This window comes from Tasmannia lanceolata, unplaced genomic scaffold (assembly GCF_043159265.1).
Source record: "Tasmannia lanceolata isolate RefF3 unplaced genomic scaffold, GAP_Taslan_0.1 ptg000044l, whole genome shotgun sequence".
In the NCBI taxonomy this organism is placed as follows: domain Eukaryota; kingdom Viridiplantae; phylum Streptophyta; class Magnoliopsida; order Canellales; family Winteraceae; genus Tasmannia; species Tasmannia lanceolata.
Window position 1 is genome coordinate 15,600,037 of NW_027518721.1, and position 21,102 is coordinate 15,621,138.

A 21,102-nucleotide genomic window follows, 5' to 3' on the forward strand; every position below is an offset into this window, starting at 1 on the left:
CTTCATTTCTAAGATTTTTTGGAAGTCGCTGATGAAAGATCTGATAAATTCCACCGACTCAGAAACCAGGATTTGTGAGAATGCAGAGAGAGAGAGAGAGAGAGAGGGGGGGGGTTTGACACGTGAATAGGATAGTTTCCTAACTTTTAACTTAACATTATGTAGAAATTTTTCAAAGTGTAAAAACGACATAATAAAGGAAATAAAGTGGGTTTCGCAGGTTTTCGCCGTGAAACTCGACCCATGCATTTTTCGGGTCGGGTTGATGCGGGTCGGTTTTTACCCTACCCAAGTTGCAACCCTATAAAAACAAGCAAAAGAGAAATTCCTCGACCAAACCAGAGAGCGTGAATATCATCTCTTAGAAGAATCTGATGCATTTGCTGCCCTATGTTGACTCGTCTGGATTTACCAATACATGTATAACAATAAAAAAATGACTCGTGTGAATTTGCCTATAAATTTAAAAAGTTAATCTAACGAAAGAAAAGGGCGTTTGTAGTCCAACGGTCAGGATAATTGCCTTCCAAGCAATAGACCCGGGTTCGACTCCCGGCAAACGCATGTGGGGAAAAACCCTCTTTTCCACTTTTTTTCTTAACGCAAATAACAGGGAGATGAGCGTCGAATCACGTTACAAGCGGGGCGCATTATCCTATAGGGAGGCCGAAAAAATCATCATCCAAAGTATAAATTTTCTGTTTCTAGAAAAAAAAAGATGCTGGCTATGGGGTTCGAACCCATGCGCACTTATGTGCAGAAGATCTTAAGTCTTCCCCCTTAACCACTCGGGCAAACCAGCTAGATGTACTAAGGCCGGTTAATTATACTATTAGATATGATTAAGAAAACTTTTGTTTGCGAAACTTGCCAAATGTACACGACACGTGAGACGTACTTATGAGTTATGGTAACCAGGAGGACCATTGATCTAGTGATTCCAACTAGGGCTGCAACAGGGTCGGGTTGGGTCGAGTTTTTAAAAACCCTAGCCCAACCCTGGATCCCATTATCTCTGCCCTTACCCGCCCTGATTAGCCCTGAATTGGCAGGGCCGGGCTGGCCCTAATTGACCCTAGGGCAGATACCTATTAAGAGTGCAAAAAATAAAGCAACCACATATCATATAGAACAAAATGATCAATAAAAAGAGAAAGGGAACAAATAAGACAATATGAATTCAACAACATGACAGGCAACAGAGACAATTAATAATAATAATATAAAGAAACATCAATCCAAGATAATAGAAAACATTAGCAAAAGAAACATACACAGATGGTTCAAATTCTATAATAAAAAACTTAGGGTCGGGCCGAGTTAGGGTGACCCGAGGCATTAACCCAGAACCTGACCTGACCCTGAGTCAGAGCCTAAAAATTGAACCCTGACCCGCCCTCAGGGTTGGAAAATCCAGCCCAGGCCCTGTTCGGGCTTAGGGCAGGTCAGGGGGTCAGGGCAGACAGGGCCAAACTTGCACCCGTAATTCCAACCATATGTACTGTCTAAGCTAACCAAACAAGTATTGATGAGAAAATCATGACGGCTCAATTAGACAATGTTTTGGCCATTTTCACACTGAATGTTGATTAGACACCTATGATCATCTAACTATTTCCTTTTTGGAAGTCCTAATTATATTGAGGTAGTAGGTGGGGCCAATGGGCCCAGTGTAAATAAGCCATTCACCAAAAATCATCTCCATGTGATGATCCTAACACTCCGTTCTGTTGAGGTTGGTCGGAGGGTTCAGATTAAACCTGGAAAAAAGTGACCCGGACCTGCAGATCCACCCGGCCCGCCCGTAATTTACGGGGTCCAGGTCACTGGCTAGTGACCTGTTTGAAATTTGACCCGGCCCGTACGGGTCACGTCAAAACTGGGCCGGGCCGGGTGGACCCGCGTGTGCCCGTAAAAACTCAAATGATTTAGATTTTATATGGTGTGAGCCCTTATAGTCCCATATATTTTTAGAAAGTACTGTACTGACCACATCATAGGATGATCTACACAGTCACAATTTAAATAGGTTGTGTCGTAAAAATAATTTCCGTAAGATGATCCTAGCCCTCAGATCTATAGAGGTTTCCATGAATAATAATATGCAATTCCCCCATAGATCAGAGGGCTACGATCATCCTATGGAAATAATTTTTTGGGCACAACCTATTTACGTTATGGCCCATCACATGGACGGTTTGGATCACACCTATTGTAGTGTGGGAATAAAAACAGCAAAAGAAAAAAGGAAAAAAGAAAAAAAGAAAACAACCGGGTGACCCGCCAGTCCGCCCGGCCCGTACTGGTGGGGTCCGGGTTCACCAAATTGTGACCCATAAAATTCCGGGTCATTTATGACCCGGCCCGTAAGACTCGGACCGGTACGGGTTGGGGTGAAACCTGGCCCGGCCCACCCGTTTGCCAGGTCTACTTCAGATCATCCTATGGAGATGACTTTAAGGGCAAGGCCTATTTATGTTGCAGCCCAACAAATAAACGGTTTGGATCTTCAAACCAAGTGGGTCCAAGTGATTTTATTTTTTAATAATAAAACTTTTTTTTTTTGGATGAGTAAGCAGGGGTTAGGCAGGACCCCAACCAGCCATTAAGAAAGAGAAAAGGTTACAACTAAGGGGGCTGAAACGCCAACCAAAAGGGAACAAGCTCCCAACAACAGTAAATCCAAAAGACAGACTTACAAAGCTTGGAGGAATTACAATCTGCAGTACTCATTTCCTTGCCTATCAGTATCCAGGAGGTGAAGGAGAGTCGGGGGAGATAGAAAAGGAGGGATGTCTGTCCCTTTGCATGGGCATTTCCGTTTGGAAAGAAAATCCGCAACACTGTTTCCTTCTCGCCAAATGTGAGTAATCCTCCAGTTTTGGAAATGGGATAAGAGCTGGTGAATTACCTGAATAGGATTGAAGCATCTCCAAGGAATTTTAGATTTTTCATTGATTACATCGGCTGCAATTTTAGAATCTACTTCCATCCAAATACTAACAAGACCCAAAGATGCGGCCATCTGTAATCCCGCAAGAACAGCACAGATTTCCAGGGCAAGAATCTCCTCCCGCTCCACATTAACAGAGTACATGGAAACAAGGAATCCATTGTTATCCCGAATTGCTCCGCCAATACCTCCTCCTTCAGCATCCAAAGAAGCATCAGAGTTGATTTTATAAGTCCCTTGAACCGGCTTTAGCCAGGAACAAGACTGGGGAGGAGGGAATTTGGGGCTTAAGGTACAGCCAAAGTTAGAGGCTATGGCCCTATTGCTTGGATTGTCCTCCTCCTCAATCTTCATACCCAGGACCTTTGATCTTACCAGGATTAGAATTTCAGACAGCAGCGCTGAGTTGGGGAGGGAAATTTTGTGGAAAACACGATTATTCCATTCAATCCAGATGATGTAGATTGCTGCTTCGAAAGCAATATAAGCCAATTTTGATGTTTGACCTGCACCTTTGAAATTGTTGGCAAGCCACAGCTCTTCCTGTAGAAGGTCTGGATTTGGATTGCGCCTGTGCCCAAGCTTCCCAAGAATAATATTCCAGATCCATTTCGAATAGTTACATTGAAAGAAGAGATGGTTAACAGATTCCAGTTCAGAATTGCATAAAATACAGCTCCTGTTTACAGAGGGGTCCAGGAATGGGAGGTTATCAGTGGTGCTTAGGCCATTTTTGAGAGCTTTCCAAGAAACAAGAGCATGCCTTGGGATATGACAGCTGAACCAAATTCTTGAGGCCCAGCCAGGTTTAACAAATTTCTGTCTTGTGACTTCCCACCCACTTTTGGCGGTGAAAAGGCCATTACTGTTTGGTTTCCAAATAGGAAGGTTACTAGCTGTATCATTGAAAAGGACTTCGGAAAGAAGGGCTTTTTCTCGGGTGAGAGATCCGATGTTCAGAATTGGATTCCAGGGTCCATCAAGGTGATTTTGGTCTAGGGAAGTCAAGGATGAAAGGGAGGAGTCAGTATTATGCCTAGAAATGAGGGATGATAAAACCCCCCGCGGATGCCATGGCTGGTTCCAAAAGTCGATGGCGGTTTCATTTCCCACCAAGTAGCAGATATGGGGTTTAGCCAAATCCCTGCTCCTAAAGATACTCCTAATCCCCCAGGATGGCTTAGAAGGTTGGTTAATGGTCCAGAAGTTTTTTTTTTTGATGTATTTCAGAGAGAACCATCTGTTCCAGAGGTTGTTCATGCCAGAAATGATAGACCATACCTGCTTGATTCTGAGAGATATATTGATGTCCCTGATGAGCCTAAGGCCAGCACCTCCCTCCCTTAAAGGTTTACACAATTCATTCCACGAAACTGAATGGTGGGATTTTTTGCCTTCAGAGCTACCCCAGATGAAAGATCTGAAAACTGTCTCTATCGTGTCCATGGCACCCTTGGGGATATCAAAAGCAGATGACCAATAGATCATGAAACTGTTTAGCACAGTCTTTACTAATTCAATTTTGCCAGCTTGGCTAAGGCATTTGCTAGACCAACTGGCAATGCGCTTACGGACTTTGGTGATCAAAGGAGCACAATCAGAAACTGTGAGTCTCGAAGTATACAACGGGAGACCAAGATACCTAATGGGGAGGTCTCCTTCATTAAACCCTAGGATTTCAAGGATCACCTGCTTATCCTTGAGCACAGAACCACGAAAAAAGATTTCAGATTTTGAGGGATTGGCCTCCAGCCCAGTGACACTCTTGAAATGCTTAAGACAGGAAGAGAGAACAGATGCATTTTCGGTAGATCCCTTGGCAAATATCATTAGATCATCAGCGAATAGCAGATGAGAAATAGATAAAGGACCTTGAACGAAGGGAGTAGAAAGAGCATTAGAAGCAATGGCATTTTCCAGAAGCACCGAAAGCATTTCCATAGAGATAGTAAAGAGGAGGGAGGAGAGAGGGTCTCCTTGGCGAAGACCATCAGAGGAAGAGAAGAAACCTTGGGGGGAGCCATTCAGAAGGATAGAAAAAGAAGGATTCCTAATGCATTCCTCAATCCAGCCTAGCCAGATAGAATCAAACCCTTGTTTACCCATAAAAGATAACAGAGCTTGACGATTTATGTTGTCAAAAGCTTTCGCTAGGTCAATTTTCAGGCACATGTTAGGGGAGGGGGAGGGGAGATGAAAGTTGTGAAGAAGATCATGGGTGAGAAGGATATTATCTTGAATTTGACGACCTCTAATAAATGCAGATTGGGATGGGCTAATAAGGTTGGATATAACAGTCCTAAGACGGTTAGCCAGGATTTTGGTTATAGTTTTGTAGAGGAAGTTGAAAAGAGAGATAGGTCGGTACTGGGAAGGGGAGGAGGCATCAGGACCTTTCGGAATGAGGGAAATGAAAGTGGCATTTACGGATTTTAGGAGCTTACCAGATTTGAAAAAATTTTGGATAGCAGCAATGAACTCATCTCCAAGAAGGTACCAGAAGGCATGAAAAAAGGAGGCATTAAATCCGTCAGGACCCAGAGCTTTGTTAGCATTAGCTTTCCAAACAGCTTCTTTGATCTCATCCGAGGAGATAGGCTTAGATAATGAGGCAGCATCCCCATCATTCAGCTTTCTGAGAGGGTCGGGAGTTGCTTCACTCTGAATTTTTCCATTGTTAAGAGTCTTGTGGAAGTGGCTGATCAGGATGGAGGATATATCATGAGGATCAGTAGCTTGAGTGCCATCTTCTCTCTTCAGAGCAAGGATATTATTTTTATTTTGCCTAACTTTCAAATGGGAATAGAAGAATTTTGAGTTTGAGTCTCCCAATTGAAGCCATTGGGCTCTAGATTTCTGCTTAAGGAATGATTCTTCAAGGGAAGAGCATCTGATCAGTTCCTCTCTAAGATTTGCTTCCTTTTTAAGGAGATGATTGCTGGTTGGATCTTTCTCGATTTTTTCTTGAACCTGTAACAACGACTTTCTGATGAGAGGCACTTTGATGTCTATTCTACCGAATACCTCTCTGTTCCAAGTTTTGATATGATTTTTGACCATTTTTCAGTTTTTGGACAAAGGAATACATGGGGTTCCCTTTTACTCTAAGATTCCAAGCTCTTTCAACAATAGGGTAAAGGGAATGGTCATCCAACCACATATCCATGAACTTGAAGGGTCGAGACCCAAGAGATTGGTGGTTAGTGAAGGACACAATGAAAGGGCTGTGATCAAAAATTCCAGGAGCTATGAATTCAGTATAGGAATTCGGGAAGGAGTGAAGCCATTCTTCGTTGACGAGGGATCTGTCAAGCTTAGCCATTTTCAGGTTTCCCAGCTTTCCTTTGTTGTTCCAAGTAAGATTCAGACCCACTGAACGAAGGTCAGTTAGAGCACTGTTGGTAAGACATGAATTAAACTCTTCCATTTGAGCTATATTTGGGGGGTACCCATACCTTTCCTCCTGGCTACCAACAGCATTAAAGTCTCCAAGCACTAACCAAGGAGCCTGATTTGATGAGGCAATATTTTCCAGCTTGGACCACAGATCTCTCCTAGAAATATAATAATTATGGGCATAAACTGAAGTCAAAATGAAGGCCATACCAGTCTGGATGACTTCCACCTCACAATGAATGTGCTGACTAGATTCATTAACAATCTTCAAGTTAATCCTGGCTTTGTCCCAGAGAATCCAAATTCTTCCTTTAAGAACGCAAGAGTAGTTACCATGGGCTTCCCAACCTTCACAACAGTCATTAACATAGTCTTTCATCTTGTTACACGTAGCCTTGGTTTCCAGTAAACAGCAGATTGAGGTGTTAGAGCTATTTAGAAAACTTCTTATTTCTCTACGTTTTGTACGGGAGCAGAGACCCCGAGTGTTCCAAACTGAGATTAGCTTCATTGAGGATCCAGGGCAGATGGATTCGCAGCTCCACAGGAGGCAGAAAGGGAGGGAGGGGTACCATTCAGAAGGGGACTAGCAGTGTCTGTTGAAGTGAGGAGTTCTGGAGAAAGGGTAGATGGCAAGAGCAGAACAGAGGAATCAGGCCAGCACTGCTTAGTCTGAGAATTGACACAATGATCATGGATAATGCTGAAGGGTTCAAGATTAGTAGGATCGAGGCTGGGTTCAGGAGGGGAAATGGAGTTGGGTTCCGAACAGGGAATTGGGATGATTGAAGATGATCTGGTCTCAACAGGGCTTTCTGGATCCAAGGATTCTAAAATGCTGAAATCATTGTGAGTACTGACTTTAGCTGAGTGTAAGAAGCCTGGGTACCGGGATTCGAAATAGGGAAGGTGATCTGAGTTTTGCTTCTATTATTCTGGGCAACAGGAGGGGTATTGTCTAAGGCTTTTGATGCTTTCTTTATCCATTCTTGCTTAGGCTTAGGATTTGGCAGAGGAGTGGTGGGACAATGATCAGCAGAGTGGCTAAAATCTCGGCAAGTGAGGCAGGCTTTGGGCTTCCAATCATACTCCACAGGTTGGAATATAGTGCCTAAGGGGGTTTCAATTTCAATGGAGTCAAGAAGTTCATCCTCAGGGGTGACTTCAACACACACTCGGGCAAAGTTCAGATGAGTGCCTTCAGCAGTGATGGTATCCATGAAGAGGGGATGACCGATAGTGCTAGCTAACTTACCAAGGCCACTGGGAGTCCAAAACTTAAGGTGGAGTTCTGGGAACCTAATCCAAACAGGGATGGAAGAAAGCTTTCTTCTCTCCAAAGAACACTCTGGGGACCATTTTTGAATAATAAGAGGCCTCCCACCGTAGGTTGTGATTGGCGCTTCCAGGACCTTAATAGAATCTTCTTCATGAGAAAATTTGAATAGGATGAAGTTTTTGGGAAGAGGAGAGAGAATAAAGTCTCCCTTTAGCTTCCATTTTCTCTGGAGGTGGTGTTTAAGAGTGGAGAAGAAAGGCCTTCTACCAAGAAAGAAACCCAGGAGGCAATGTTTCCATTTTTCCTTAGCCTCTAAATAATCCTCTTCTTCAAATTTTGCTTTTTTCTTGCCCTTTTCCGAGACGATTGGAGGGAAGAAGGGAATATTGGTTTCTACCAGAGGAGGGGAAGGGGTAGAGAGCAATTTTGCCCAGGAGGTAGGCTTGGGGTCAGGGAGCAAAGGGGGAATAGGATCTGCTAGCATTTCGGTGGAGTTATCTTCCAAAGAGTGAGTAGAAGGAGGCGGGAAGTTAGAGGAATTCAAAATTTGAGAGGGGGGTGATTTAGAGTCTCGCAGGTCCCTATCAGAAAAAGGTAGGCCAGGGATTTTGAGGAACACATTTTGCATGAGGGAGACAGATTCAAATTTTCCTGCCTTGACGAGTTTTGAATTTTTTGGTGGGCTAGCTGTTTGGGGGGAAACTTGCATCGGGATCTGGGGGGAATTAAGATCGACGGATGAGGGAAAGGCACGGGATTTCAGAGGCCAGTCAAGGACAGTCAGAGAGGACAGAGGGTGGTTGGGGTACATGGAAGCAACCGCTGGGTCGTTGCCGATTATGGCAATGGGAACTTGCTTTGATTTCAACTTACCATTTATGGTAATCGTCTTCAACCTCTGGCCAGAATCCATGGGAGAAAAGGGGCTTGGGCTGAAGAATTCACCAAGGGTATGGTTCTGGGGAGCTCCCATATTGGAGTTATCAGATGGATGGGTACGAGCAGGCTTAGGAGTCTCCTTTTTGTCTCTAGTGGAATAGGGGGAACTGGGCAAGGATCTGGAAGGCTTTGTGAAGATTTTATGGAGTCTAGTTCCTTTCCTCCAGTGAGTGCTAGGGTCGTAGTCAAGATGATGGGGAGAGATTCCAGAGGACTTTCCGAGATCTTCCAAAGATGAGGAGCTGAAGGATCTAAACTATTTAGCCCCCACCAAGCGTGTGTGCTCAAGGAGAGAACTAGAGAAGAAAGAGAGTACCGGTTGTGAGAATAGGTAGTAGAGGCGAGCCAACTTATCCAAGATTCTAAACAATTCACTTGTTAGGCCCCACCTAACTCCCAATGTTTATGGCGAAAGACGGAAAGAGAGATGGTACAAGGGGGGTGAATTTATCTCAGAAGTGGGGCGAATTTATCAACCCGAAAAACAAACCTGAGAATTAAGAAACGTGTTATCCATACAAAGGTGGAAAGGACTAGAAGCTGTCTCAATCGGACGGACGTCGTTTCATTTCACCCAATTTTCACTATCCCTCTATTTTTTGGATTTGTTAAGCAATTTTAGAAAAGAGATTTCGCGTCTGACTTTCGAAACGATATAACAGCCACAATCTTCAGCTGATTTTGTCGTATTATTAGTCATCTGAGGTGGCTGTTCTTTTATTCAAAAGTCATCCGCAAAATTCCTTCCCACAAAATTGCCTAGCAAATCCCAAATTTTTTTATATTATCCAAACCCTAGCTTCTACGCTTTCTATCTTTCTTCCCGTCCACTGCATTTCTCTTCACCTGTTCGTTCTCAAACAAAAGCTGCGATTTTTTTGTTTTTTTTCTCTCAATCCGATCCGATCTCTATCGATTTTAGCTTCGTGGATCTCGATTGAAAAAAAAAGGTAGGGTTTAGACTCCGTACTCTTTTTTCTCCTTCAGATCTGAAATCTTCAACCTGTTTTTTTTTATCATGTTTTCCTCAGATCTCCGGTGAGGTGATTTTATTGTGAGATTTCTCTTGAATTTTTTGAAGATCTGATGGCGGAGCACTTAGCGTCGATCTTCGGAACGGAGAAAGATCGGGTAAATTGTCCGTTCTACTTCAAGATCGGAGCTTGTAGACATGGAGATCGATGTTCGAGACTCCACACGAGGCCGAGCATCAGTCCTACGCTTTTGCTCTCGAATATGTACCAGAGACCTGATATGGTAACCCCTGGGATGGATCCTCAAGGTCAGGCCATGGATCCACGCAAGATCCAGGAACATTTCGAGGTTAGATCCCCTTTTTATTGATTCTACCTCTTTGATTTATGTTTTTTTTTCGTGATCTATTGGTGTTTGATGCTGCAAATATTCTCTCTGTTTGATTTCGTTGAGTTTAGATTTCCTCTCGTTCAAGTTTTGTATTTTATTTAACTTTAGATGAGATTAGGTTTTTTTTTTTTTTTTTCTCCATTGCTTTTTCATTCAAGTTTTATTATGCTCTTTAATGTTCGATCGATCACCTTCTCATTGATTCTACCTCTTTGATTATGTTTTTTTTCTTTCTCGTGATCTATCTGTGTTTGATGCTGCAAATATTCTCTCTGTTTGATTTCGTTGAGATTAGATTTCCTCTTGTTCGAGTTTTGTATTTTATTCAACTTTAGATGAGATTAGGTTTTTTTTTTCATTGCTTTTTCTTTCAAGTTTTATTATGCTCTTTAATGTTCGATCGATCACCTTCTCATTGATTCTACTTTCTTTGATTATTGAATGGAAATTTGCCATTAGGCTTTTTTGGGTTCTTTGAGAACTTTTCTATGAATTTTATTTAGCTTGATCTCTTATGTTCTACTAAGGATCTAAGCACGTATTGATCGTGGTTTGCTTCATTGTTACATTGTTTGTTTGAATTTTGGAATAAATTATAGGGAAATCTAACGTCTTACTAGATTCGCTGAAGTATTTCCAACCTCATCTGAGTTCGATTCACTTCCCATCCTGTGGTTTCGCTACAATCTCATCCGAGATTGCATCACTAGGTTTTTTTATTTTTATTTTCAATTGCTTTTTCTTTATGCTCTGTTCTCTCGTCGGGAAAGGAAAGGAAAGGGAAGTGAAGGGAAGGAAACTGATGTGGCAGAAAGGAAAGTGAAGGAAAAGAAACCTGACAGAAACCTGTCAGATGAGCGTTTCGTTGCACAGAAACCTGACAGAAACCTCACAGAAACTAACAGAAACTACAGAAATATGCGTTTCATTGCAGGGAAACTCAATAGAAACCTGTTAAATAGAAACTGTGACAAACTGATATGCAGAATGATGCCAACATAGAATCTAGTCTAAAATAAGTGGGTCTAACCCTCTGAAGTCAATCAAAATAAGAAAACCATGACAAACAGAAGTTGAACAATAACAATGCCAATCAAATTGCCACAGATATAGAGCTGCCAAGATATAAATCAGGCAACTAACATAGACTTGACAAAAAATTGTCACAAATATAGAGTTGCCAAGAAGAAGCAGACCGTAATATCGCATAACAAAAAGACCACGCCAAGTCCTTACATCTATAAGTCCAAGCCAACTAACAAAAATAGTACATAAACATGTTCACCAAAAAGAACAGACAAGCCAACCAAAAAAAATATCATGTCCAAATGAAGTCCACATCGAAAACCATCCAACAACCACATGTTTATGTACGTCCACATCCACATCCACAATCACTCAGAATTTAAGGTTTTCCATCTTCCTCCACATGTAGCGCTCCCTCCTTTCTATTGTGTACTTCATAAAAGCACGAACCTCCGTAGGATTACGGTTGAGGTACTCATATGCCCTCTCCAAGATTTCCTCCTCGAATCCTTGTAACCCAAACACGGCATCATGAAGCTCGTCATTGTCGAAAGATTCATTCGATAGATCCTTGATTGTATCTGCAACCTTCTCCAAAGTTGAAGTAAACCCTTCCATCAAATTCATATATTTTGCTGCACTACGCTTCGTCCCCCTCTGACCTTCATCGCTTCTTGCAAAATCTCTAACTGGAGACGAAGTTCTAGGCCCAGGTCCCCTACTGCTCTCACCCACCATAGGAGACTCTGGAATTGTTTCAGTCTCAGGGGTATCGTCAATCCCCAAGTCATCTATATGCGGAGCTGAACTCTGCACCTCCTGACTAGGGGCAACGTCATCCCTACTCCACCCACCCGTGACATAGTCTTCGCCAAAAATGTGACGAAAATCATCTATCAACACATGTTTCTCTGTAAAATAATTCTTATGTTCAGGGTGAACCTACAAGAAATTCGGAAAAATAGTTATAAATATTACGAACCAGAGTAATTAACAAATGAAACAAAGATGTCACTTTGTACTCACCGCGACCTAAGCATTGTAGACATCTTTCGTCACTTCGATCTTCTTATTGACGTCATCCCAGCCAAATCCGCTTGTGTTTATTTTAGTGTTGACGGCCACGAATTTCTTTTTTAGGGTCTTGACTCGATTTTTGATATGCTCTTTCGTCATATCTTTCCCATATCGGCTATTCATTGCTCTGCTTGCCGCCGTGTATGCGACATCTTTAAAGCCATTGGGTATCTTGTGCCCTTCCGATACTTGTTCCAATAACGCATCCACCAACACCTTATCCATCTCAGTATTCCAGTAATGGTTCCTACCCACGCGACTTGCAGCCATCCTATATGAATTGAAACAATAACGAGAAACTCATGAGACCATACAATAACGAGAAACTCATGAGACCATACATAAAACTCATGAGACCATACAATACGAGTTTATTGTTTTTTAAAAACAAGCTACAAACAAGCCATAAACATAAAAAAAAGGCAATACATAAATCAACGTTGAAAGTCATTCCACATATTCGTGGTCAATTCATTTCTAATCCTAGTCCCCTCTCGTGCATCATCGGCCCTACTAAGTGGAACATATGGGACAAGCTCTTCTTCCTCAGGCGGGACTACTGCTCGTAACTCTAGATCTACGTCATCAAGAAGATCATCATCTGCCATCTCCCTCCGAATGAAATTGTGGACACAACAACAAGCTAGAACAATATCAATCTGTTTTTCGTATGGGTACATCGGTTCCTCGTTTAAAATTCGAAAGCGCTTCTTGAGGACGCCGAATGCACGTTCCACTACATTCCGGAGCGATGAATGTCTGTGATTAAAGAGTTCCTCTGGCGTTCGTGGTCTTCGACCCCTGATTTCATTTAAATGATACGCTATGCCTCGGTGCAGTGTTATAAAACTACGAAGTAAAGGATAGCCACCATCGCCAAGATAAAACTTCCCTACAACGAAGAAAGTATTGTCTCAGTATCGCCATTGTCTATTCATAACCGACATAATAAGTAGAAGGAAAGGTAAAGGATACCTGGAAGGCAAGGAAGCCCATTAGGTCGTGATGTTGCATTTCCTAATATCCTTGAGTCGGATGCCGATCCTTCCCACCCAGCCAAAATGTAATTGAACTTTAAATCGAAGTCACAAACTGCCAACACATTTTGAGAAGGATAATCTTTTCGATTAATAAACCGAGGCTTATATTCGGCTATCACTTTAGCAGGAATATGAGTTCCGTCTATTGCACCAATGCAATCCTAGCATAGAAAGGTTAAAATATATCAGTCGGTCTCTTGAAATAAGGCCAGAATCTTAGTATTTGAGGTTACCTTGAAATAAGGCCAGAATCTTGGATTAGTGCGAATGACTTCTGGTATCTCACTCGTCGGAGGTTTTATAAACTTGGATTTCAAGCTTAGAATAGTTTTCAAGACCTTGTTGAAATAACGAGAAACCGTGGAACATGATCGTTGTGTGAAGGCTCTAATTGGCCGGTTCCGTTGATTGTGAGATACAATATGTAAGAACATTGCAACCTGCTCGTCAATGTTACAATGTATTGTATCTTTAAGTTCGCCGGTGCTTCTAAGCAGTCGAACAAATCGTCCAAAGCACCTGACGTTCATCCTAAGTGCTTGCAATGTTTGTCTGACGTCACGGCACGCGTAATAAATTCCCGATCTGTGAAGTAGTTGTTTTCGTATGGAGCTCTTCGCGGGTATTCGTCGTAATACTGTTGGAAGAATACGAGTGCAGTGGTTGCTGCGCTCACTATTGTCGCAACAGCACTCACAATCAACTTTGCCCTCTTTGTGGGGCGACCATCCTCGGTTCTAAGTCTCCTATCGTTCATCTAACAACAAGTGGATAGTACTAAAAAACAAATCATGAGTTAACAATAACAATTAAAACGTGAACAATCAAAACCCAATTAAAACGTGAATCATGAGTTAACAATTATGTGGTTTAACACAGCAAAAACACAGAGTACACGACAGAAGAGTGCTATAACATAAAGAAAATAAATGCCATAACACTCTATAATACCCTATGTACTTAAGTCTTTTTTCTGTATCATTCACCTATCTCCACTCTCTTCTGCTAAACTTTCTAGGGCTGACTACCTAACCCTCCATAACACTGATTAAAAAATCCAACTCGTGAAGCCCATTAAAACTGATTTCATAACATGGCAATTCAGAGCAACCCTAGATTTATTACCTTGAATCAAAGATTATCAAAGGGATAAAGAGGAAACACTTGTGGTAAAGTAAAAATGGGTGAAAATGAAATAGAAATTTGGGTTTCATTCTAACCAATCTATAAAATCAGAAATAGTTGTAAAATGCAAAGGGAAAAAAATGGCAGTAATTATAAAACAAAACCCATATCAACATCAAGAACATGGATGTAGCAATTAAAAAAAAAAAGGAAAAAAATGAGAGAGAGAGAGAGAGAGAGAGAGAGAGAGAGAGAGAGAGAGAGAGAGAGAGAGAGAGAGTACCTGGTTTGGGAATGGAGGTTTGAGATCGTGGAGACGATGGAGGCGACGTTTGAAACAGAGAGCAGCAGCTTCTTCTTCTTCTCGCGGAAAGGGAAGGGAAAACTAGGGTTTCCGATAGTTTATATCGGAAACTAAAGAGAAGAAAAGTCGAGGGAACCCATTTTCCACGTAATTAATTTTATTTTCCACGTTTGAAAAAAAAGTTTCCGAGGAAAGTAAAAGAACACGTTAATTTTTAGTTTCCCTGGAAAAAAAGGCTGGTTTCTGCGGAAACCATCGTAAGAGAACTGAGCATTAATGTTCGATCGATCACCTTCTCATTGATTCTACCTCTTTGATTTATGTCTTTTTTTTTCGTGGTCTATCAGTGTTTGACGCTGCAAATATTCTCTCTGTTTGATTTCGTTGAGATTAAATTTCCTCTCGTTCAAGTTTTGTATTTTATTCAACTTTAGATGAGACTACGTTTTTTTTTCCATTGCTTTTTCTTTCAAGTTTTATTATGCTCTTTAATGTTCGATCGATCACCTTCTCATTGATTCTAATTTATGTTTTTTTCGTGATCTATCGGTGTTTGATGTTGAAAATATTCTCTGTTTGATTTCGTTGAGAGTAGATTTCCTCTAGTTTAAGTTTTGTATTTTATTCAACTTTAGATGAGGCGAGATTTTTTTTTTTTCAATTGCTTTTTCTTTCAAGTTTTATTATGCTCTTTAATGTTCTATAAATCACCTTCTCATTGATTCTACCTCTTTGATTTTTGTTTTTTTTCGTGATCTATCTGTGTTTGATGTTGCAAATATTCTCTCTGTTTGATTTCGTTGAGATTAGATTTCCTGTCGTTTAAGTTTTGTATTTTATTCAACTTTAGCTGAGATTAGGTTTTTTTTTCCTCCATTGCTTTTTCTTTTAGTTTTATTATGCTCTTTAATGTCCGATCGATCACCTTCTCATTGATTCTACCTCTTCGATTTATGTTTTTTTTTGTGATCTATCGGTGTTTGATGCTGCATATATTCTCTCTGTTTGATTTCGTTGGGATTAGATTTCCTCTCGTTCAAGTTTTGTATTTTATTTAACTTTAGATGAGACTAGTTTTTTTTGCCATTGCTTTTTCTTTCAAATTTTATTTTGTTCTTTAATGTTTGTTCTGTTTCAGTTTGCTGTATACAGCATTTCTCTCTGATTTTTCAGTTGAGGTTAAAATTTACTCATTTAGTTTTTGTTTATTGATTCTATTTGTTGTTCTTTTTTCATTCTGTTTGAATTTTAGTGAGGTTAAATGTCACGCTTATTCGCTTTTTATTTATATTTTAGCTTGGAGATTAATTGATTTCAGTAATTTTCAAAAAAAAAAAGAAAGATTAATTGATTTCAGTTCTCAAACAACGTTGATCTTTCTGTTTGAATTTTACCGTGGTTAATTGTCACGCTTATTCGCTCTTTCTGTTTGGAAAAGAAGAATGTTTCTAAGATTTCCAACTTGAAAAATGCAACTTTGGTTCTGTTTGGAAAAGAAAAATATTTCTAAGATTTCCAACTTGAAAAATGCAACTTTTAATTGGCTGTTGTACTCAACCTTCCGTCTGATTTTTCAGTTGAGGTTTAATTTTACTCATTCGGATTTTCTTTATTGATTCTATTTGTTCTTTTTTTCATTCTGTTTGAATTTTACCGAGGTTAAGTGTCGTGCTTATTCGTTTTTTATTTATAATTTTATTTTGAGATTAATTGATTTTAGTTCTCAAACTATGATGTTCATTTTCTTTCTTTTTTTAATTTAATCGATATCTGGTTTTCTTCTTCATTTTTATAGGTTTTAATTCTGATGATAATATTGGTACAGGTCGTTATATAAGGCCTTTCTGTTTAAACCATGATGTGATTGGGGTTACATTTTCTTCTTCTAATTCATTCCAGTTTTGCTGCTATACTTTTGATGATCATTTGATTTTAATTTCCATTTTTCTTCTCCTCTGATTTTGAATTTTCCTTTTCTTGTTTTCTTTATGGCGCTGCTGTGAACGTTTCTTTTTCTTTTTCAAAAGGTTGTCTTTGCATTATGGTTTTTTTCCATTACATTTGTTATTGTTGATTGTGGATAAATAGATCTGATGTTGAGAATGAGAAGGCATTAGTTTGGTGGGAGCTTATCTTGTCCCTAATGTCCTCTTAAAAAAACTTTACAAATGCTGATTTTTTTTCCTCCGTACACATTATTTTGTTTTTGTGTTACTCAGTTTCTTCTTGCTTGAAATGCTTATGTGTTCTTATAATGGAAATTGTTGCATGTTTCTCCAGTGGAATAGATTGTTGATGTAAGCAAAATGTATAAAATTGTAGTAAAATATGGATGCCCGGTTCAATCTAGCATTTGTGACATAACATTGCACCTCCATCAGCTAATGCTATCCTGAAATTATAGCTCTTTCCAGCGTTACATGAATACTGTCCTGTAGCTTTCTAGGCATCTGGAAGAGCATACATACTGATGCTTAATTCTGTGCATAGCTGTTATGTTCTTTGAAAAGGAACTGCTGAATGATAAATTGCAACTATTTAGCTGGTAGTTTGGTCATAATTGTTGTATAATTTGAACTGTTCCACCAAAACCTGGTTATTATTATGAAAGAATTTACATGGATTAAGTTATCAAAAACTAAAATAACATCAATTATTCAAATCCTGTTATGCGATGTGCTTCTCTCTTAATTTTGAACTGTGCTTTGGTGCAGTTTTATTCAGAAGTCGGTAGTCATAATTTTCTGTATCATTTGCCAGGTTTATTTTTGCATCCTGTAGTGTGCTGAAGTTTATTTCATCTTTTTATTTGATTTTTTATTTTTATTTTGAAAATGTAGGACTTCTACGAAGATCTATTTGAGGAACTGAACAAGTATGGGGAAATTGAGAGCCTTAACATCTGTGATAATTTGGCTGATCATATGGTAATTGGCTTAGCTCTGTTGCTTTACCATAGCAAAAGTTTATCTTTTTTCCTCTAAGCTGCAAACTTCTTTTGGCAGGTGGGTAATGTGTATGTTCAATTTAGAGAAGAAGAACATGCTGCAAATGCTCTACGGAATCTGAGTGGAAGATTTTATGCAGGTCAGTCTTTATTTTTATTTTTACCAAAAGGGGTGTTATTCTCTAAGCAGACTAAAACCAGTCCACACAAGTTTTGTGGTGTCAATGATTTTCTTGGCCCCTCAGTTTTTTCTACTCTTTTCACTTTTAATTTGAATTCTATTGCCCTGTATCATTTATTTCTATTATTCAGACAGGAAAAAAAATTGTTGTTCTAAATTTATCATACAAAACACCATCTTATGAGACTATAATTTCAGGGCGCCCCATCATTGTTGACTTTTCCCCTGTGACGGATTTCCGTGAAGCAACCTGTAGGCAATACGAAGAGAATACCTGTAATCGAGGTGGTTACTGTAATTTTATGCATCTGAAGAAGATTAGCAGGTGAGCCTGTAGCTTATCTTTCTGATGATGTCATTGTCTCAGTATAGTACTTATATTGATTGATAAGGGGAAACTATTTCTTTTGTGATTGCTAGGGAGCTAAGGCGGCAATTGTTTGGGCGCTATCGGCGAAGGCACAGTCGAAGCCGAAGCCGAAGTCGCAGTCCCTACAGACATCGCAGCTACGAAGAACGCTCTCATGGTGGTGGTCGTGGTTATGGGAGGTCAGGGGGGCGGTATGATGAGAGGGACCAGTACCATGATGACCGGGCTAAGAGAGCCAGAAGTCGAAGCCCTGGACGTAGTAGACGGGGACGGAGCAGGAGTCCTGGGGGAAGGAGAAACAGGAGCCCTGTTAGGGAAGGCAGTGCTGAAAGGAGGGCTAAAATCGAGCAATGGAACAGGGAAAAGGAACAGGCAGAGTCCGGTAGTAGAAATAACAACCCTGACACCAATGGTTACTCCGAAAATGAAGATCAATACTATGATCAACAACAACCACAAGAGCATCTGCCACCGCCGCCGCCTCCGCCTCCTCCACAAGGAGGATATGGTTATTAACCTGTGGACGTTGTATGGTTTGTCCCTCAGTCTTCTTACATTTAATATGCTTAGCTTGCTAGAAAAAGGGTTGCTACTTTTACAAAAAAAAAAAAACCACCCATTCGGTAAATATAGCTTACAGCCCATTTTCCACTGTGCAGGTGGTGTGCAGGTCCACTGTTCTGTGATATGGAATGTAAACTCTTTTTTGTGTTTTTCTTCCCTCTACGACACAACAGCAGTGCTTGACTTGTGTGCATATGCATGTTGACCTATCTTTCGTCTACGGTGGTTTCCTTTGAAATTGAGTTTCATGTTCCTGTACCTCTTGTGAGGTGCAGGAAAAAGTCAGTCTGTTCACCCTTGTTTAGGTTCATGATTAGGAGCTTTCCTTTTTTTGAAAAAAAAAAGTCCAGTCCTAGGCTTCTGGCTTATTACTCGTGCCAGAGCCTCCTTTTAGATTTCAAATTCAGTTAGGGCCCGTTTGGATGCAGAGAAGATTTTGATTTGAATTTCACACATTTGCAGCCCTTTTTGCTTTGTAATTTGGATCCGATCAAATTCCCCAATTCAGCAACTGACACTGAAAAAAATAAGATTTCCAAATAAGCTGTGCAAATAAGAAATTGGAAATCCACAGATGTGGCAGTTTCCTTCACTCTCTTTGCTCCTCAACCTCTCCCCTCCAATAGGAAGTACCCCCTTCCCTCTCTCTCCCTCAACATGCGCTGCCGGATCTATTCATTTTGTATTCAATACTCAATTCCAAATCCAAATACGATACGTGAGGTATCCAAACGGGCCCTTATCTTTCCTCCTGATTTTGGTGCTACTTTCACTATGTTTTTTTTTTTGAAATTGCATCGTTCATACATTTAGGATGTCAATTGTTTTTAAGAGAATACAATCAACTTAGATATGTGACCCTGCCAATATGCTTTTGAACCTTTTTATAATGGTAGTTTGGTTGCTTGTTCCCATGGTAGAACAACTGACTTATTAATGATAGTGATCTTTTCCTCCTAATTTTATTATGAAGTGCACCAACGCTTGGTAGTACTGCAGCTGTATTTTCAAAATCATAGTGGACTCACCAACCGTTCTCAAAAATCCAGAACAAACAGATGTGATGTCAAATTCTTTTTTAGGAGAAAACAATCAACCCAAAGTTGCAAAGATCTTTTTTATGTGCAAGAACCAAGTCTCTCCTGCAAGGATTTGAACATAAAAATATTTGTGTGTCTGTTAGGCAGAGCCCCACTGTAGTAAAAAATTTTGAAATGTAAAATCCTTGTATAGTGAAAAGCTACAGTGATTATTCTAGTATACAAAGATGTTGATGTTGACGAATCAATACTGACCTTATGTCTAGGATTAACGTTTTTTTTATCTGCTTCTGTAGTCATGCTCTTGTCTTTGTGTTTGACACCATGTTCTACCAAGATACTGGGTATCAAATCAACCTATGGTTTTTCCTTTTCCTTATTTTATTCTCTTTAATAGGTTTATTTACAAAGTCTTGAGCTTACTTATTTCATGAGTTTTGCAGGTTCAGGTATCCCTGCTTCTCAGCATCGAGCCTCGTTTTTATTCAAGCTTATGTGAAATTTGTTTACAGGTTGTTGGGTGCCTTATGGTCGAATGAGTTTGCAGGATCAGGGAAGCTCTTGAAGGGAATTGTGATGCAATATTCCAAACTAAGCAGAAATGAAATCTGGTGAGTTCTTTCTGCATAAACGTTTTCCTGTAAGGTTTTCAGGCTTTTGAGTATGAGGTATGGAACAGGAGATTGCTCTTTAGTCATAGCTTTCCTTGAAGGCATTTCAGCCATGAACAATTGTTACATTTCAGAGATTTTTTAATTGCCGTTGTTGTAACCTTTAAACTTTTGAGCTTCTATTTAGGTTGTTGGTTCCTGAACCAGTTGCACACAATGTTTTATGATGTCTTAATAGTCCCTCTTTGGCTATGGTGAAATGGCTAATTATGACCAAGAGACTTTTTATTTTATTTTAAAGATGACATAATTGTATTATAAATCATACAGAGCTTACATAAGATAGGGACCAGGAGTCCCCCATTGCTGATAGTGTTCCTTGTATCATTCACATATCCACCCAACCTTTGAACCCAGAACTTCGTAAAACTGTCGCCGTCCTAAAAGGCTGTTCGACATCTTTTTTTGCAAAAACCTTTATAAACCTTTCATTACTCCTGATAAAAGCGTATCAAAAAAAAAAAAAAAAAAACTTTGCGATCTTCCATTGAAGATCTTGAAAATAGATTCCCCTTCTGGACGTGCATTTTCCCAGTTCCCTCAAACGCTCAATCTCAAACGTGAAAACCTCCTCATCCGACACAATAGCCGAGAGGTCTTCATCATTTGGTTCCTCACCTTCAAAAGCCTTTTTCTAGTCAATCATGTCCTCCCGCTTTTGAATCCCCTACTGCCTTGTCTACTTCCCATTGGAAGCACCTTAGATTCTTTTCGTCCACCAATGATTGGTTGAAGAAGGGATGTTTTTGCATTGGTGTATGGGTTTCTTTGACTGTGGGCCCTGATTCCGAGGAAGAGTGGTGAGGACACGAGATCCCCGTCGAT

At 40.2% G+C, this 21,102-nt stretch overlaps 1 protein-coding gene and 2 non-coding genes across 10 annotated transcripts; 2 read left to right on the top strand and 1 right to left on the bottom strand.

Moving 5' to 3' along the window:
- Positions 1–492: 492 nt before the first annotated feature.
- Positions 493–564, top strand: TRNAG-UCC (transfer RNA glycine (anticodon UCC)). The gene has a single exon. It is a non-coding gene; the product is annotated as a tRNA-Gly (tRNA).
- Positions 565–719: 155 nt separating this feature from the next.
- Positions 720–802, bottom strand: TRNAL-UAA (transfer RNA leucine (anticodon UAA)). The gene has a single exon. It is a non-coding gene; the product is annotated as a tRNA-Leu (tRNA).
- Positions 803–9,364: 8,562 nt separating this feature from the next.
- Positions 9,365–20,420, top strand: LOC143863270 (splicing factor U2af small subunit B-like). 8 transcript variants are annotated; one of them, XR_013240850.1, is made up of 8 exons: positions 9,365–9,517; positions 9,599–9,890; positions 17,345–17,431; positions 17,510–17,591; positions 17,831–17,957; positions 18,053–18,535; positions 18,662–19,289; positions 20,119–20,420. XR_013240850.1 is itself a non-coding variant. In XM_077373952.1 (8 exons), the coding sequence occupies exons 2-6, from the start codon at positions 9,654–9,656 to the stop codon at positions 18,516–18,518; spliced, it is 999 nt and encodes a 332-aa protein (XP_077230067.1). In that variant the 5' UTR covers positions 9,365–9,517; positions 9,599–9,653; the 3' UTR covers positions 18,519–18,530; positions 18,662–18,696; positions 20,119–20,420. The 8 variants fall into 8 exon arrangements, 6 of the variants coding, with proteins under 6 accessions (XP_077230067.1, XP_077230065.1, XP_077230066.1 ...); XR_013240851.1 differs by having other exon boundaries at positions 18,662–18,696; XM_077373952.1 differs by having other exon boundaries at positions 18,053–18,530; positions 18,662–18,696.
- Positions 20,421–21,102: the final 682 nt, after the last annotated feature.